The following is a 19742-nucleotide window of genomic DNA, read 5'->3' on the forward strand; positions in this document are numbered from 1 at the left end:
TTGAGTAGGTATATCAAGCAATTATTATTTTTGTGGCATTTAATACAAGCAGCCTCTCCCCTTCTCAAAAAGCCTCATGTGTCCTGTCCTGTCCTGTTAAATACTGCATTATGTTTGTGTTTATATCCCTATAACTTGAATGGAAGCTTTTATAAAGAGAAGTACCTTTGTTTTGTTCACTGATGTAGCCCAACCACCTAGAAGAGTAATGGGTATTGGTAGACGCTGCCTACACATTTGTTGTATATTTGAATAAACATGTGAGCAGTAATTACACTAAATAATTTTTACTGAGCATTTACCATGTACCTGGCAGTGTACATGTATCATTTCACCCAATGTTCCCAATAAATATATGAAGCAGGTGTCACTTTTATCACCAAATTACAGATGTGGAAACTGAAGGTTAGAAACATAAAGTAAATTGTTTCAGGTCTCATAGCCAATATAATTGAGAACTTGGATTTAAACCCAATTAGCTTGACTCCTATGGACCATGTTCAAGCAGAAAAATGTTGCTTCTGTATTATCTATTTATTGAAATATTATTATTGAGATTCCATGGGATTTCATTTGGGAAAGGGAGTTTTCCTATGTAAATATTTTTGGCAAACACTGTCCTAGACATTCGAACCAAATCAACATCTATGGTTGCAACTCTAGGCCTTGAGCAGATTTCCATGTGGTTAAATTCTGCAGTATTGGAACTATATCCTCACCTCTTGCCATTTGTTATTGGGTTTTGAAAAAAAAAAAGAAAATAGACAACTTGTGCGACTTCAAGGACTTTCTTCTACTCTGATTTGGAAAATCCTATTCGCCATCTGTCTGCATTTCCTTGTGCGGTGTGTTCTGCTCTGGTTTGGTGTGTTTGGTATGTTTGGTCTGCGTTCATGACAACTGTCCTCTTCACATGCCCAATTCTGTTTTCTAGGAGAATGAAATAAATCTGACCCACATTGAATCCAGACCTTCGCGCTTAAAGAAAGATGAGTATGAAATCTTCACCAGTCTGGACAAGAGCAGCATGCCTACTCTGGCCAACATCATTAAGATCTTGAAGCATGAAATTGGTGCCACTGTGCATGAGCTTTCCCGAGAGAAGAAGAAAGACACAGGTAAGAAAGAGAGGAATTTTGAAACCCTAGTTACTCTATATTCTGTTTATAATCATATCTACCCTGGAAGACTATTGGGGGTTTAAGCGAGAGGATGTAGGCTAGGGATCTAGACGAGAGCCTAGCATATTTTGGACATTTAGTAAATGTTAGTTCTTTCCCCGCTTCCTCCGGAGAACTATTTTTTATATTAATTGTTTTCTTTCTGCTGCTGAGATTTTTATATATTTTTCATTCTTGAGTTGGGTTGTCATGCTCTTCATCTCCTATCTCTAGAGGGAGGATGGTTAGGGTGTCGAGGGTGCTTTTTATGTAAACACAACTTCAAGACAAATTCCATGGTCATCTCCATTCCCACCAGAGGGCTGTTCCCACATCCTTGTCATAGTATGTAGATTCTGTAGCTGGCAACTGCCTGCCCTTGTCCTAGGGCTTTCATTTCTTTATCTGTCTTTTTCTCTAGATTATGAGCTTCCTATAGGAGGAGGGAGTATTTTTTAAAAAAATATTTATATTCTATGAATTTAGCCAGTGCTTAGAACACAAGTGCTGAGCAAATATTTGGGAGTGAATGATTAAATCCAGGAGTTGTCAAGACTTGCCCTGTCTCCTTATTGACTTATTGAAGTGCTGCCCATTGATGACCTCTGAACAATAAGTCAACAAAGTAGGGCTATAAAGTTGGGCTTGAACAGACTTTAGTTCAAGTCCTACCTCTTCCACTTAAAGACTTTGAGACCCCTGGCAAGTCCCTTTCACTGCTCTGACCTCAATTTTTCAGGGGGTTTCTGTGAGGGTTAAATGAGATCATACATATACTGCCTGTCTGGTGAATGATAGTATGTGGTTGTTGTTACCATTATGTGTATTCTAAAAGGAATACAGAGGAACATTGTGATTGCTTTCAGGATACAGAACATCTTCAGATAAACTATCCTATATAATAAAAGGGTAATAAGCAAATTGACCCTAATGGAGGAACGACTGGGAACAACTGGTCGCTATGATGCGCACTGACCACCAGGGGGCAGGTGATCAATGCAGGAACTGCCCCCTGGTAGTCATTGTGCTTCCACAGGGGGAGCTCCGCTCAGCCACAAGCTGGGCTGATGGCTGCAAGCGCAGCAGTGGTGGCGGGAGCCTCTCCTGCCTCCTCAGCAGCGCTAAGTATGTCCAACTGATGAGGAGTGGGCATAAGCCAGCAGATGGACATCCCCCGAGGGGTCCTGGACTGTGAGAGGGTGCAGGCTTGGCTGAGGGATCCCCCCTCCCAAGTGCATGAATTTTCATGCATTGGGCCTCTAGTGTTTAATAATGTTTTATTTTTTAGAGCAGGTTCATGCTTACGGGAAAATTGGGCAGGAAGTACAGAGAGTTCTCACATGTTCTCTTTCTCCCCCCCCCCTCCACCTCAGTTTCTTCTGTTATTAACATCTTGCATTACTGTGCTAAATTTTTAATAATTGATGAGCTGTAGTGATACAATATTGATAACTAAAGTCCATAGTTTATGTTAGAGATCATGCTTTGTATTGTACAATTCTTTTGGTTTTGACAGATGCAGATAATGACATGGTGATCAACAATGGTGGATAGTGTCATGTATCCATCATTCCAGGTTCATGCAGTTGATTTAACTGCCCCCCAAATACCCCATGCTCCACTGATTCTTCTCTACTTCTTCACTTGATCCCTTTGGAAACAATTGATCTTTTACTGTCTCTGTGATTCTGACTTTTCTAGAATGGCATATAGTTGGAATCAGAGTATGTGGTGGTTTCTTTCACTTAGCAACATATATTTAATTTCTTTATATCTTTTTGTGACTCAATGGCTCATTTCCTTTTTTTAAAAAAATATATTTTATTGATTCTTTACAGAGAGGAAGGGAGAGGGATAGAGAGTTAGAAACATCAATCAGCTGCCTCCTGCATACCCCCCCACTGGGGGTGGGCCTGAAACCAAGGTACATGCCCTTGACTGGAATCAAACCCAGGACCCTTGAGTCCGCAGGCTGATGCTCTATCCACTGAGCCAAACCAGTCAGGGCTCATTTCCTTTTATTGCTGAATAATGTTCAATTGTATGGATGTACCATATTTGGTTTATCCATTCACCAATCAAAGGACATTTTGGTTGCGTCCGAGTTGTGATGATTATTAATAAAGCTGTTATAAACATTCATGGGCAGGTTTTTATGTGGACCTGAGTTCTCAGTTCATTTGGGTAAATACGTAGGAGTACAATTGCTGAGAAGAACTAGTTTTTCTAAATAACTGAAAAAAAATTCTATTGTACAATCAAAAGTTTTTTGTAAAAACACTGAAGAGTTTAAGTCAAGAGGATTTCGGGCTCTGTCACTGAAAATAGCATTTTAATAGGCAGAGATGCTTTAAAATGAAACAAGACCCGCCTCTTAGCACAGGCCATTGACACAGTTTTTATAAGATGCCTCCAAGGCATTCCTAGGAGATCTCTACTCCTTCTCTGCCCTCATCCTCCTGTGGCTATCACACAAGCAAGTCCATCCAGGGCTCTGCCCTTGCCGAGGGTGGTCATCATGCTCACGGGCTCAGGTCACGGGGGGAGGGCACTTGGAATTCTTCCTCGGATCCACCCTGTCTGCCTGCCTCCCCCTTCCACCTTCCAAGCTGCTTCCCTGATGATCATCTCCTTTTGCTTTTCCGGCCACCTGCTCCCAACAGGAGTGCAGGCTCTCAGGACAAAGGCCCTGCTGGACCCGGGGCCAAGCTCTGCCTCTGCTTGGAGCAGGTGGAGGCCTGGCCAGCTGCGGCCCTGGGGTAGGAAATCAAAGCAATTGACAGGCAGGCACAGGGCCCCTTGGGGAGCCAGGGAAGATGTATGTAGATCAGATGAAGGGCTGGCAGCCTGAACTGGAGGCTCAGAAAGGAGACTCTTAACGGCCGTGGAAGAATAGTTAGGAGCCCAGACTTCGAAACCAGGGGACACCACGCTTAATAGAACTTTGGGCAAATCGCTGGCCTTTACGATCTCCCACTGTATCACATGGGAACAACAAGAATCTCTGTTTCGTAGGATTAATGAAATAACAGCGGTGGAGCATCGAGAGCAGTGCGGAGTGTGTTCAAGGGCTTAATAGATGTTCTCTATACCAGGATCACGGTTGCTATAAATAATGGCCCAAGCACAGGAGCCACGAAAAGCCAGCCCACACACAGCTCCTTTTTCAGAGATTCTGAGAACTAGCAAATGACCTCTGAGGTCATGCAGCCCAACAGACTACTTAATTTTTCATGGTACAAAACAGAGGCCGTGACTTGCCTTAAGGCACAGAGGGGATCCGGTGCAGTCGTGGGTAAGCGTGTGTTGAGTGATGCTTTGTGCCAGGCACTGTGCTAGGAGCTGGAGTGACAGAGGGCTGCACTGCTTGACCTTAAGGAGCTCACAGGCTGACAGAGGCAACGAGACACCCAGGTGGATACGGTAGAGGGACAGGGGCTGAACATAGCACAGTTTTGATTCCCTAACGGAGTGTTGAGATTTAAAATTGGGTTGACATTCTACCTGGTGGAGAAAAACTCTGAAGACTAAGCCTTTAAAACAGCACATGTTTTGTGACCCTCATTTCTTCAGACGCTTGGCCGCCCCATCCCATACTGGCTGCCCCTACCTGTCAGGGTTTCCTGACCTTCACGTCCTTGTAATAGAACAGATGCTAGGGACACAGGTGATGCTGAAACTTGTTAAGCTTGCACCTGTGGAGAGAGACGGGCCCTTTGGGCTTCTGGGGGTAGTTCTTGTGAAGTGAAACCTGGGCCCAGAAGCAGATTTTTTTTTAGGGGAAACAGCCATCCCTTTGCAAAGTTGCTCTTTCTGCAGAGCTCAGTGGGAGGATGATTAGAGAAAGAAAAGCATCATGGTAGATCCGAACCTTTGATTCTTTTCACTTGACAAAATGCCCTGTCTAGGGAGGGGCTCAGACCACAGGGGCAAGTCTGACAGCAAGTTGAAGTGGGAGATCTGAACCCCTCAAATCAATTAGGCTAAACCACTTTCCATTCTAGTGTTTAAACCATTCAAAAGGCCATGTGGGTAATAGAAAAATGAAACTTTTCAGTTTCTTAATTGCTAAACGTTCCCCACCCAAAAGAGCTTAAGAGAAGGTTAATTATGGTGACAAGTTAAAGAAACCCCAACCTCCTCAAATGCCTCCTGGAGAAGCTGATGTGAGTTTAATAGGATTTTAATCCAGAGTCTTTTGAATACTTGAGGTCTATTCTCCTGCTACCCACTCTGCTGATGACCTCAAATCCTTCTCCAACCCAACATAAAAGAGCATTAATATCTTCCATCGACCCATCTCCTAATCCTTTTACCTTTGCCTTTGAGTCGTCTGCATGACATTGCGTTTGGAGGGGGGTGGGAAATTCCTATGTGGAGACAGATTGCAGCCAGCAAAAGCAGACGGACCAAATGTCTGGGCTAGACGGAAGTAGAGGATCATCGCCTTTGGAGAAAATTATCTGTTGGGAATTATTTTCCAAAAGCAAATGGACATTTAGTGGATTTTGTTCAAGCTGTGGTGATTATGAAGATCCTGGTGTGGAAGCAAAAGGAGTCCAGATTGCTCTTGTGTGTGCTTGTGTGTGTGTGTGTGTGTGGGGGGGGGTAGAGGACTATTTATTTTATCTATCTATCTATCTAGCCTGGGGGCAATTAGGATTTTATTTCTTTTTTATTTGTATCAATTCATGAAGCAATGATTTAAGGGGGAAAATCACTGCAAGAAGACCTAAAGTAACATCATTATACTCATTCCTTTCCTCTCATACATCTCTGCCCCTCCCAGCCCTCTGGAGTTTTCTCTTTTCTGCTTCAATATCGTTGCCCCAAATAGCAGTGCCATGATGAGGCTGAAGTTTCAGATCAATTGTCAGGAGAAGAAGGATAGGGTTTCCTTGGAGGAATCTGAAAAGACCCTGAATTTGGGACATAATGGTACACACATGTGTGCGCGCGCGTGTGCATATTTTTTAAGAGACAAGATTTTTCAAAGGTATCTTGACTCTCAAAGAGATTATAAGCATCTTTAGGGAGAAGTTGCTTAAGGCTGGAGGGAGGTCCAGATGGTTAGGGGTTTCCCCATTTCCATCACCTGTGCCTGCCTTTCTTCTCTCTCTTCCTCTGCTCCTCTGTTCTGCATTCCCTCCTTCTCCTTGTCCCCTTCTCAGTTCCAAACCTCCTCCCATGCATTTCACTTGGACCAGGGGTGCCTCTCTGGGCTGTAGATGCTTGTGGTCCTGGGTCTGCAGGAGACCATGTATTTGCATGTTTGTAAAAACACACAGATTGATGGCCATTTGCAGCCTACCTGGATGCTTGCTGGATGTGTTGATGTTGCCATACGTCCTGGCGGCTAGAAATGGGACTTTTGTTTCAACATATCCCATCTTCCCCAACACCCAGAACTTGCTTCTCCCAGGTCTTACTTCCTTAAACCTTGTCCTGGATCTCCAAGGTGACAGCTGGTGAAGTTCTTGTCTAAATCCTTAGGCCTGGCCTGAGTCCTCTGAAGCCAGGGGGGTCGGGGAAGGGCTCCTGGAGGGTGATGTACATTCTATGGAAGAGTCTTCAGATGTCTTTTTTATCATCCAATGTAGCTTGACCATAACTCCAGTTGTAAGTGATAGGTAATCAGATCTCAGGGCAATGGGAATGCTCAGAAAACAGAATTCGGTATTTGGGAATAGAGTGGGCAACCTGCAAAAAAATATGTTTATGAGATATTGACATCTTAAAAAGGATATTGGGAGGACAGTTCTAGTTTAGATTGGTGAGTGGAATAATGACCTTGCAGGTCATTAAAAATATGAGTAATAAGGAGAGAGAGATAGAAACATTGATGGGACAGCAACATCTATTGGCTGCCTCCTGCATGCCCCGTATTGGGGATCAAGCCTGCAACCTGGGTTGTGCCCTGACCAGGAATCGAACAGGTGACTGCCTGGTGCATGTGACCTGCCAGCTGAGCCACACCAGCTAGGCACCTTGCAGGCCATTTAAAAAATGTATTTATTATTTCATTCATAACCATTTACTCATTCCATCCACTTATTTATTTCAACACATTTTTACTCTTTGTTTCATGGCTAGATCCCTTTCATCCATCCAGTTCTCATTCTCATTTTAACATATGGACAGAGAGAGAGCAAATGCTTTGCCTACCATGTCAATTATAGAAGTGGGCTCTGAACCCACCATGCCTGGCCACTGCCCTGTCCAGGAGGGACAGGGAAAGAGACTGGCACCACCAGCCAGCATTTGGCTCACTCCTTACCAAGGCTTTCCTAAAGAGTGTTTCTTCTCTAGAAAGCAAGTAGATGTTCCTTCAAAGAGAAAAAACAACAACACATTGAAAGTCTTCATGCTGCAGGACTTTGGGGAACCGCCCTCCTTTCTCAGGGGGAGATGTTGTGATTAGCACAGGGACTGCTTTTCTTGGGGGCTGGAGGCCATTGCCTTGGAGGAGAGACACCCAGGAGCCAGGAAGGGGGGGTGGGGAGCATCCTTCTATTTTGGGCCTAAGAAATGGAGGATTTATTGCTTTCACCGAGACAGGCTGGAGGCAGAAGTCTGGGGCAAGCCTGGGTGCCTCTTTGGCTAAACCCTGGGGCTGGTGAAAGTCTGGTGGAGGGAGGGGGTTAGATGGGATTCAGCCTGCACCTTGAACTGCTATAAATTTAAGGGGCCTGCTCTGACCCGCTGGCCAGGAAGCAGGCTCCAGCCGGGCCCATGGGGCCCTTTGGCTCAGGAGCCCTTCCAAGCCAGTCGCCCCTTGGTGTCTGAGCTGAGCAGTTGACCCCAACTTAATGAGACCACAACGTGGGTGTCCAGGGCCAGCTCTCCCGCGGGCTGCTTCCCTTGGAACCAAATCAATATTCATTAATGATCTGCCCCTCCCTGGGTGCCTCTGGCTTCACAGAGGGCCTCTGTTGCACCAGGCTGCCTAAGTCATTCATTAACCACCAAGCCCGGCAGTCCGCGAGGCCATGGAGGGGCTCACAGAGGCCAGCCCACCACCGAGGTATTTGCAAAGGTCATTAATGAACTAATCTGATTGAACTTTTCAAAACAGAGGCCTGGGTCATGGGGGTCAGTCTCCATTCCCAGCATTGTGAGTGAGACCGGGTGGTGGGGAGGCCTGTGACCTTCACTGAAGAAGAGAAGATGTGTGGGAGGCGCTGATAACTTAGGTATTAAAAAGTCACTACCTCTAAATCCAGAGAGGCTTGGGATGAAAGGTGGGAGGGCCCCGGGCTGTTCTGGGGATTATCTTCAAGAGCCTTTAGATTCCTGTTCAGGTTCGTCACCTCCTTTCCCTCTCCTGGTGAGAGGACGGGAATCTAAAACCAAGGACCCCTGCACCGCCTACCTTATTCTGAGCCAGCCCAACACAGCAGTGGAGTCCACAAACTGCAGAGTTCTAATTCCAGCCCAGGGAACCCAGGGAGCTTGAGCAAGTCTGTTCATCTCCCTGAGGCTCAGTTTGCTCATCAGTAAAGCAGAAATAATAATGGTACCACCTCAGATTGCTCTGAGAATTTAAGCAGATAATGAAAGGGAAGCGTTTAGCACAGGATCTGGTGCATTGTAAGCTCTCAAAAAAATGTAACTTTAAAGAAAAAAACAGTAGCTATAATTTTTTGGCTGGGAAACTTGGAAGAGCCCTGTTGTAGAGGATGGAGACACAGGAATGAATCCAGCCCTGCCACCAGTGTCCAGCATCACCTTACTTAACTAGATAAGTGTCTCTGTGTAATGAAGACACAGATTGACCTACTGCTGGTCAGTTGCTTCTCACCCCAACCCAGGAGGCCAGTGAGGGATTGGCTGCCTCACCCATTTCACAGATGAGAAGCCAGAGGCTCAGGCATCAAGTGACATTCTCAGAGTCATGCAGTTTGGGGTGAGAGAAAGAAAACTTGAATGCAGACCTGCTGGCTTCCAGTCCAGGGTGGGCACACCCATTGAGCAGTATAAAGGTCAGGCACAAATGCAAAGGCTTGGTCCTGACTTTGTCTGGGGTCCTCTGCAGTCTCTGTCCCTGGAGCTGTGGTGTCCCCACACTGCCCGCTTCACAGCCCTGCTCAGGTTGGCCTCTTCCCCAGAAATCGAGGCCTGTCGGGACCTTGATACCATATTCCCAACACCTTGAACTGCCTCTCCTGGGTCTCATTTCCTTCAGCCTTGTTTCTGCTCTCCAAGGGGACAGCTGGTGAACTCCTCATCAGGAGGCCTGGCTGGGTCCTCTTTCTACCCAGACAACACATAGGCTGTATTTAGCTTCACCAAGACTTCAATCTTTTTTGAGTCTTTGCAAACTTCCCAAATTTGCCACTTTTCTCCACCAAGGGGTCCGAACTAAGTTATGTGGCTCAACTAGTGTTTTCCCTTTGGAGGACACACACACACACACACACACACACACAGCCACCCAGAGCTGAAAATATTCTGGTTCTGCTGCCCTCTGGCGTTCAGTTGAGAAACAGCCAGCACGCACAACTGTGAATTAAGGTGGGGGCCCAAAGGCTTCTATTTGTGGGATAGAGATCTTTGTTTCTTTGGTGAGAGGAGAAACAGAAATGGTAGGGGCAATGCATTTTGGGAGCGGAACAAATGTAGTGACGAAACTTCCAGAAACAAGCGAGGTTGCACACAGATGGAACCAGAAGTGTGTTTTCAGGTGTCTAGGCCAGCCTCAGCCCGTCACAGGCATCCCATAGGTCTTGGAATCTGAAACCCAAAAGGGATTGCAGTAGCACGTGAATCCAAACACTCACATTTTATGGAGAAGGGAACTGAGGCCTAGGATTAGAAAGCCTGTTAATATCAGAGCTGGGCTGACCACCAGCTTCCCGATTCTAGTCTTGCTTCTCCCCCATCTTTTCCCTCCCCCCCCCCCGCCTCTAAATATTATCATCATTAAGATCGTTGTCATCGTAATGGTTAACCCTGAGCCCTTAAGTTGGGTCAGTCACTGTGCTGGGATTGTCACATTTGCTAATTTAATTCATGCAATAAGACAGATAGTTTTTGTCCATTTCATGGATAAAGAAACTAAGGCTCCGAGAGATAAAATGCTTGCTCAATTATACAAAAAATAAGTGGCAGACCTTCTAGCTTTGATGGAAGGCTTTCTCTTTTGTCCTCTGTGCTATGTTGAGCTAAGGGCAGAGTAAAATAATTCCCTGGAGTTTGTAGCTGAGCAATAATAGTGCGGTTGACCCTTGAACAACAGAAGGTTAGGGGCACTGACCCCTGTACTGTGTCAAAAATCCAAGTATCACTTAACTCCCTCAAAACTTAACTAACCACTAACAGCCTGCTGTTGACCAAAAGCTTTACTGATAACAAACGATCGATGAATACATATTGAAAAAAAATCCACGTACAGGTGGACCTGTGCAGTTCAAACCTGTGTTGTGCAAGGGTCAACTGTATTTACGATGTGCTGGTACTGTTCTCAGCAAGTCACATATATTAACTCATTTACCCTCATATTGTTCCTCTAAAGTAGTACTTTATAGCACTATTATTATCCCCATTTTATTGCTACAAAGACTGAGGCACAAAGAAGTTCTGGGTGCCACAGATAGTCAGCACAGAGACGGTGTTCCAGCCCCGACTATCCAGCTCTGTGGCCCATCTCTGTTCCTGTTGTTATTATCATCACAGAGAGCTGATTGGGAGATAAGGGCTGGGCTTTGAGACCATGGAAACCCCAGGTGGGAAGTTGCAAAGACGATCAGGCAGGCAGCTGTCCAAACCAGTGTGCTCTGCCCCCAGCCCCTGTGGTGGGGTGGATTCATGGTTAAGGCCTGAGACGGCGGAATAGCCGGGACTGAGTTAGAATCCTGACTGTTGTTTTCTCACAGTGTGTGTTGGGGTTTGCCCCTCAACCTCTCTGTATCTTAGCTTCCTCATTGTAATATGGGGAGACCAATAGCACCCACCTCATAGGTCAAATATTTAGAATGGCACCCAATGTTACTTTTTATTACTCACATAGGCAGTAGAGAGCTTAGCATCTCAGACCTATGGAAACAAGGCTCTAGTGACCCAGTGGTCGGCAAACTGCAGCCCCTTGAGTGTGGCTCTTCCACAAAATACCATGTTCTGGCACGCACGTACAGTGCGATTGAAACTTCGTGGCCACACTCAAGGGGCCAAAGAGATGCATGTGGCTCGTGAGCCACAGTTTGCCGACCACTGTGTCTAGTCGAAATGAACCTCTATTTTAAAAATTTTTTTAAAAATGAACCTTTATTAACGCTGCTGAGAAAAGCCTCTTGTTTTGGTGGACTGTGTAGATCATGGATGACATTTCCCCAGTCTGACCACTAGATGGCACACATGTTCTTTTCTGCACAACCTGAGCCTTTGAGCAGAATCAGAGATAACTTGCCCCAGATGGAAAGCTACCTTTTATGGGCCTGACACTGGGCTGCGCGCCTTGCCTACATTCTTATTTACTTTTCACAGCAATCCTCATATTAAAAGAGGCATTCCAACCAAAATGCTAAGCAAGCACCTGGTACATGGTAAGGCCTCAAAAAATGTTTGCTGTTCTTCCCAATATTGTTGCTGTTATTCCCATTTTTATAGTTAGGACTGAAGCACAGGGAGGATAAGTAGGTAGTTGGAGCCTGGATTCAAACACAGGCCAGGCTGACTGCAAGTTCAGCATCCTTTCCCCTAAATCTCATTTCAGGGGAATGAGGGGTGCCTTGAGCTCACTTCACTGTCTGCCCACCATGTCTACTTACGTCCTCTACTTATTTTCTGGGTCCACCACTTTCTTACTCCTGTGTGATTATAAAAGTTATTTAGGCTTTTCAGAGCCTCAGTTTCTCATCTGAACAATAGGAGTCATAATACCTTCCTAATGTTGGAGACACTTCAGAAATAGCAACTAAACCAGAATTAACACTCCACGCATGATGGTTACTATTATTAATGCCTTACATGTTAACATGACCAGACTTCTTTCCTTCCTTCCTCCCTCCCTTCCTTCCTCTCTTACCCTCCCTCCTTCTTTCCTTTTCTCCTTCCTCCCTTTCCCCCCTTTTTTTCTTCCTTTCCTCCCTCCTTTCCTCCTATGCACCTGGAACTACAGTGCACTCATAGTTCCTATCCTCATGGACCTTACAGTCCAAAATGTCCTAGTCTCTGTTCATTCCTGGGACAGTGCCACTCCTAAGATGCCTTCTTTCCTGTAGGCCACAGCGATTTGGGTGCCACCACCTACTCTCCTTCCTGGGGTCCCTCTCTCTGCATGACCAATGTCTGCAGGCCACACAGCTCAGACCCATCTTCTTTCCCATTATGCTGCTCCAAACACACGCAAGCCCACGGATTCCTTGGATTCTGCTGAGCATCCTCAAATCCTGCCACCTGACTCCATTCATTCTGCTTCACCAGTGGCTTCCAAATGGGCTTTGGCATCCAAAGGGTCTGCCAGGATGCCCGGAGGCCGTTGGGAGGGAGACCCGTGATAGGAAGATGGGGTCTCACGGGCTCATCCTTGCTGACAATAGAACAGCTCTGGTTTAATCTGGGTTACATTCTGGGGTTGCATATATATTCTGCTGCTAAAGAAAAACATCAAAAACTGTTCCACTCTACAATGATGGGTGGGAGGGAGATGAATTTTGAGATAATTCAGAGAAAATCTCCAGGAAAGAGAAAATGTTTGGGAATGTGTCTTAAAATTAGTTTCCAACATGCTAAGTGAAATAGGCAGAGGGAGAAAGACAAATACTGCATGGTATCACTTATATATGGACCCTAAAAATAAGTTAAACTCATAGAAATAGAGAGTAGGTAAGTAGTTGCCAGGAGCTGAGGGCAGAGGAAATAGGAGGTGGTAAAAGACTACAAACTTTCAGCTATAAGGTGAATAAGGTTCAAGGATCTAATATATAAAACAGTGATATAGTTGGTAGTACTGTATTGTATACTTGCAATTACTTAAGAGAGTGGAACTTAAATGTTCATACCCCTCCAAAAGAAGATAAATATGTGTGAGGTGATGGATGTGCTAATTAAAACGTGTGCTGGGATCCTTTCAATGTATACATATATCAAATAACAGTCATGTACCCTTCAAATATCTTACCATTTTGTCACTTATACTTAAACAAAGCTGAAATTTAAAAAAAGTTTTCAAGGGAAATGGGATATAGTGTTTGAATCAGTAATTTGGTGGCTGTCTGGAACTCCACTTTCACCACCATTGACCTGACTAATTGGGGCCGATTGCATACTTCTGACTTCTGACCTTGACTGTGTCCTGCCAATCTGCCACTCAGGACTTTGCTCTTTCTGTTGCAGTGCCCTGGTTCCCAAGGACCATTCAAGATCTGGACAGATTTGCCAACCAGATCCTCAGCTATGGAGCGGAACTGGATGCAGACCATCCCGTGAGTCCATGCCCTGCACATGAGATGCTTTTGGTTCCTCCCCATCCTACGCTGGAGCAATGTGTCTTTATTTGTTTTCTTGTACAGCAGTCGTTTATTGAGTGCCTACTCACTCATCATCATCATCATCATCATAGCCATTATTATTGTTGGATCAAATATGGGTTTTCATCTAGAAACTATTGTTTATATATAATATATGCATGTAAGTGTGTGCACACACACACTCAGATATGTAAGTAATCTTTATCTTTCTGACTTTCTATAATCACAGAGGTTTAATTCAAGTGCTTGGGAGACAGAAAAGTCTACTAACAACTCTGCCAGATCCATGGGGCGTGGGAAGTGGTGACATTGAACTAGATCTTGAAAACTGAGTGGAAGATGCTAGTCAAACAAGGAGACAGGAGGCAGTACGATCTGAGGGAACAGTACATGCGAAGGTTCAGGGTCTTGAAAGTACCTGGAATATTTTAGAAGGGCTGGCTGGTGCACTGCATGGTATCACTTATATATGGACCCTAAAAAATAAGTTAAACTCATAGAAACAGAGAGTGGGTAAGTAGTTGCCAGGAGCTGAGGGTGGAGGAAATAGGAGATGGTAAAAGGCTACAAACTTTCAGCTATAAGGTGAATAAGGTTCGAGGATCTAATATATAAAAACAGTGATATAGTTGGGAATACTGTATTGTATACTTGCAATTACCTAAGAGAGTGGAACTTAAATGTTCATACCCCTCCAAAAGAAGATAAATATGTGTGAGGTGATGGATGTGCTAATTAAAACGTGTGCTGGGATCCTTTCAATGTATACATATATCAAATAACAGTCATGTACCCTTCAAATATCTTACCATTTTGTCACTTATACTTAAACAAAGCTGAAATTAAAAAAATGTTTTCAAGGGAAATGGGATATAGTGTTTGAATCAGTAATTTGGTGGCTGTCTGGAACTCCACTTTCACCACCATTGACCTGACTAATTGGGGCCGATTGCATACTTCTGACTTCTGACCTTGACTGTGTCCTGCCAATCTGCCACTCAGGACTTTGCTCTTTCTGTTGCAGTGCCCTGGTTCCCAAGGACCATTCAAGATCTGGACAGATTTGCCAACCAGATCCTCAGCTATGGAGCGGAACTGGATGCAGACCATCCCGTGAGTCCATGCCCTGCACATGAGATGCTTTTGGTTCCTCCCCATCCTACTCTGGAGCAATGTGTCTTTATTTGTTTTCTTGTACAGCAGTCGTTTATTGAGTGCCTACTCACTCATCATCATCATCATAGCTATTATTACTGTTGGATCAAATATGGGTTTTCATCTAGAAACTATTGTTTATATATAATATATGCATGTAAGTGTGTGCACACACACACTCAGATATGTAAGTAATCTTTATTTTTCTGACTTTCTACAACCACAGAGGTTTAATTCAAGTGCTTGAGAGACAGCAAAGTCTACTAACAACTCTGCCAGAACCAGGGGGCATGGGGAGTGGTGACATTGAACTGGATCTTGAAAATTGAGTGGAAGATGCTAGTCAAACAAGGAGACAGGAGCCAGTACGATCTGAGGGAACAGTACATGCAAAGGTTCAGGGTCCTGAAAGTACCTGGAATATTTTAGAAGGGCTGGCTGGTGTGGTAGGTATGAAGGTCAGGTTTTAAAAGATCTGACGTACCAGACGGAGAAATCAGACTGCGTCCCATGACCTGTGGGCAGGGGGGTGGGTCCTTTAATGGCTTCTGGTTAGAGGACCGGGGTGGGGAGAGTTTATCCCCATTTTCTGTGGGGTTGGGGTCCTGGGATGGAGCCGCCCAGCCTGGCTCAGAGCCAGTTCTAGCAGCCTCTATAGGCAAGAGGTGCAACCGTGATCATGTTGACTGTCCTTTACTGTCTGCCCAGGCAAGTTGCTCCATTCGCCTTTAAATGACTTGAAGGTTGTTTCCATTTGCAGTGTGTTAGTCTAACACTAAGGGACTGTCTGTGTTTTACTCACAGTCTAATTTCTCCTCACGCCACGTGGGTCCTTACAGTTGAGTAAGTTGTGAATGACCCCCCTTTGACATGTCTCTGTCTGGGGCCTCTTGGCTAGGGGCCCTGAGAGCGAAGCATCTTCAAAGATATGGTTTCTCTGCAAAGCTGTCTGATGACCTTTGACCCAGCCAATGGGGTCGGCCCATCGTGGCCTTTCTCCTCTTACCAACCTCCAGTACCCCTGCCCTACCCCACGTCCTTTCCGTTGGGCACACCCCCTGTCATTTGGGGATGTGAGAGCAGAGGCCAGTCCATAGACACATCATAGCCATTATTATTGTTGGATCAAATATGGGTTATCATCTAGAAACTATTGTTTATATATAATATATGCATGTAAGTGTGTGCACACACACACTCAGATATGTAAGTAATCTTTATCTTTCTGACTTTCTATAATCACAGAGGTTTAATTCAAGTGCTTGGGAGACAGAAAAGTCTACTAACAACTCTGCCAGATCCATGGGGCGTGGGAAGTGGTGACATTGAACTAGATCTTGAAAACTGAGTGGAAGATGCTAGTCAAACAAGGAGACAGGAGGCAGTACGATCTGAGGGAACAGTACATGCGAAGGTTCAGGGTCTTGAAAGTACCTGGAATATTTTAGAAGGGCTGGCTGGTGTGGTAGGTATGAAGGTCAGGTTTTAAAAGATCTGACGTACCAGACGGAGAAATCAGACTGTGTCCCATGACCTGTGGGCAGGGGGGTGGGTCCTTTAATGGCTTCTGGTTAGAGGACAAGGGTGGGGAGAGTTTATCCCCATTTTCTGTGGGGTTGGGGGTCCTGGGATGGAGCAGCCCAGGCTGGCTCAGAGCCAGTTCTAGCAGCCTCTATAGGCAAGAGGTGCAACCATGATCATGTTGTCTGTCCTTTACTGTTTGCCCAGGCAAGTTGCTCCATTCGTCTTTAAATGACTTGAAGGTTGTTTCCATTTGCAGTGGGTTAGTCTAACACTAAGGGACTGTCTGTGTTTTACTCACAGTCTAATTTCTCCTCACATCACGTGGGTCCTTACAGTTGAGTAAGTTGTGAATGACCCCCCTTTGGCATGTCTCTGTCTGGGGCCTCTTGGCTAGGGGCCCTGAGAGCGAAGCATCTTCAAAGATATGGTTTCTCTGCAAAGCTGTCTGATGACCTTTGACCCAGCCAATGGGGTCGGCCCATCGTGGCCTTTCTCCTCTTACCAACCTCCAGTACCCCTGCCCTACCCCACGTCCTTTCCGTTGGGCACACCCCCTGTCATTTGGGGATGTGAGAGCAGAGGCCAGTCCATAGACATGGCCATCTCCCCACCTCTGTCCTGGTGTCTGTCTTCTGAGAGGCAGATGGGGCTGATCTTAAAACTCTGGAGTTAATTTCTCCTTACAGGCCCAGCCCACATCTTTGGCTCCCTGGCCTCTCAGTGACATGCACTTTATCGTAAAAATACAATTTATCAGGTACACTGTCCCCCTGAGGAGAGGCCAGGCTCTCCCTGTTCCTTCCTGTGGCTTCTCATCCGATCTGGGAAGAGATGGGCCAAGAACAGAACAGGCCCTCCAGGGTGTGGGCAGAGGTGTTCCTCGGAGAGGACCCTCTGTTCTTCTTTGTCCCACAGGCTCAGGAGGAGCGCGCCTCGCCCTGACCCCTGCTCTTGGCAGTAGGCACTGAGGTTTGACCCAATAGCCCACACCAGGGCCTCCAACACAGCCGCGCTGGAAAATGAGCCAGGGAAGGATTGTTCCCAAAACAGAGATGAAGGGGAATGAAGTAGGCTAGCTGTATCAGCTCCTCCATCCTGCCATCTCTTCATCCCTGTCCTCTGTCTTCCTTCCACTTGTGTTTATTAAGCACATTTCTTGAGCATGGATTGTGTACCAGGCACTGTGCTAAATGCTTTCCCTGCATTTTAAAAACTTAAATGTTCTAACCTGTGGGAAGGTTGTACTTTCTCATTTTCCGATGAGAAATCTCAGCCAGAGAGGGCTGTGTGGGCTCCTGTGTCCGTGAGCCATGTCCCAGGCCATGTGCAGGGAAGAGGGCTGAAATGACTAATAAAACAGGATATCTTCCTTCCATGAGCCTTCATTGTTAAGGTTGAGAGAAGAAGGGTGAGTGGCTACTCTTCCCAAAGGGATGGCAGAGGGGTTGAGGGTGCCATCCTAAGCCTGGCAAGTAGAATCCGAGTGGGTTTGTTTGATTTCCATTTCTAAAAGCAATTCTCCTTTCTCCAACTGTTCTCAGCCTCTGTGCTCTGGTCCACGTTGCTTCCTTTGCCAGGGATGCTTTTCCTTATCCCCCAGCTGCCCTTTCCCTGCTGGAAGGCCTCTATTTACTTTTAAGGCCCAACTCATATATTTTGGCCTCCCTAGAGCCTCCCATCCACCTGCTCCCCAGGCCCAGTGGTTCCCACACTCATGCTGTAGAGCTGTGTCACTGTGATTTATACTTTGAGCACAGAGTATCAGGTCAAAATAAATTCACCATGTCATGACTTATAATAACCTCACAGGAGCCATAAGATATATGCAAGTGAGACATATACATGTGTCCTGAACTAGAGTCTATGAAAAAGATCTCACGATCAAGGGGGGAAACGCTGTGTTCTAGAACCCCATTTTCAGCATTTACAAGTTCCATGGAAAACTTAAATGTTCTAACCTGTGGGAAGGTTGTACTTTCTCATTTTCCAATGAGAAATCTCAGCCAGAGAGGGCTGTGTGGGCTCCTGTGTCTGTGAGCCATGTCCCAGGCCATGTGCAGGGAAGGGGGCTGAAATGATTAATAAAACAGGATATCTTCCTTCCAGGAGCCTTTAGTTGTAAGGTTGAGAGAAGAAGGGTGAGTGGCTATTCTTCCCAAAGGGATGGCAGAGGGGTTGAGGGTGCAATCCTAAGCCTGGCAAGCAGAATCCAAGTGGGTTTGTTTGATTTCCATTTCCAAAAGCAATTCTCCTTTCTCCAACTGTTCTCAGCCTCTGTGCTCTGGTCCACGTTGCTTCCTTTGCCAGGGATGCTTTTCCTTATCCCCCAGCTGCCCTTTCCCTGCTGGAAGGCCTCTATTTACTTTTAAGGCCCAACTCATATATTTTGGCCTCCCTAGAGCCTCCCATCCACCTGCTCCCCAGGCCCAGTGGTTCCCACACTCATGCTGTAGAGCTGTGTCACTGTGATTTATACTTTGAGCACAGAGTATCAGGTCAAAATAAATTCACCATGTCATGACTTATAATAACCTCACAGGAGCCATAAGATATATGCAAGTGAGACATATACATGTGTCCTGAACTAGAGTCTATGAAAAAGATCTCACGATCAAAGGGGGAAATGCTGTGTTCTAGAACCCCATTTTCAGCATTTACAAGTTCCATGGTCTCATTAGAGGTTTTGGAAAGTCCTGCAAAAATGAAACTCATTTCACCTAATGGTTCTCAAACTTATTTACCCATGGAACCCCTTATTGACCCTTAGCAACATTATCTTGAATGGTAGTGTTCCATGGAATACAGTTTGGGTAATATTTGGCTAAATCATAAAGCAAAAATGTATATGAGTAAACACCAGGTTTACTGCTATGCTATCAGTTTTAATGTCACTGTGGGCAGAATGGTTAGGGAGGAGTTCCCAAACAGGGAGATCTGAGTTAAGCCCTCTGGTAACCAGGGTAGGCTAACTGCTTACTTATCAAACAGCCCCCAAACCTCCATGGCTTAACCCAAGGAAAGTTTATTTCCAATGTAGTCAAAAGGGAAATGGCTCCACGCAGTCTTGCAGAGATCAAGTCTCCTTCCAACTAAGGGCTGCACCCTCCTCCAAGTCCTTGGAGCCTCAGCATGGTGCCCGCGCATGAAAAAGACAGAGAATGGCTCCTGGGAGGTTCATATGGGCCAGGATGGAAGGTGACTCACATCTCTTCACTCAAATTCCACTGACTACAGCTCAGTCTCAGGCCCACAACTAACTTAGTAAGGACGCAGAGAAAAGTAGTTTAGCAATATTCTCAGAGATAATGAAGGGGATACCGGCAGCCCCTACCACACAGACCCCAACCTCAGAGCTCTCTCTTTCAGTTTCCCTAACACCTGCCTCTGTGTCTAGATGAAGACCCACACTGGAGGGAGCTTTCAGTGGGGAAAATGT

The 19742-nt window shown here is 45.6% G+C and overlaps 1 protein-coding gene across 2 annotated transcripts in view; it reads left to right on the forward strand.

Annotated features, from left to right (window-relative positions):
- The window catches only part of PAH (phenylalanine hydroxylase), a 55914-nt gene that overhangs the window by 16055 nt on the left and 20117 nt on the right, over positions 1–19742 (forward strand). For both annotated transcript variants that reach the window (XM_005880709.2, XM_014528729.1), the window contains exons 3-4: positions 935–1118; positions 13494–13582. In XM_005880709.2, coding sequence (XP_005880771.1) covers positions 935–1118; positions 13494–13582 — 273 coding nt within the window. The remainder of the gene's footprint in view (positions 1–934; positions 1119–13493; positions 13583–19742) is intronic.

This window comes from Myotis brandtii, unplaced genomic scaffold (genome assembly GCF_000412655.1).
Source record: "Myotis brandtii unplaced genomic scaffold, ASM41265v1 scaffold65, whole genome shotgun sequence".
NCBI classification, from domain to species: Eukaryota; Metazoa; Chordata; class Mammalia; order Chiroptera; family Vespertilionidae; genus Myotis; species Myotis brandtii.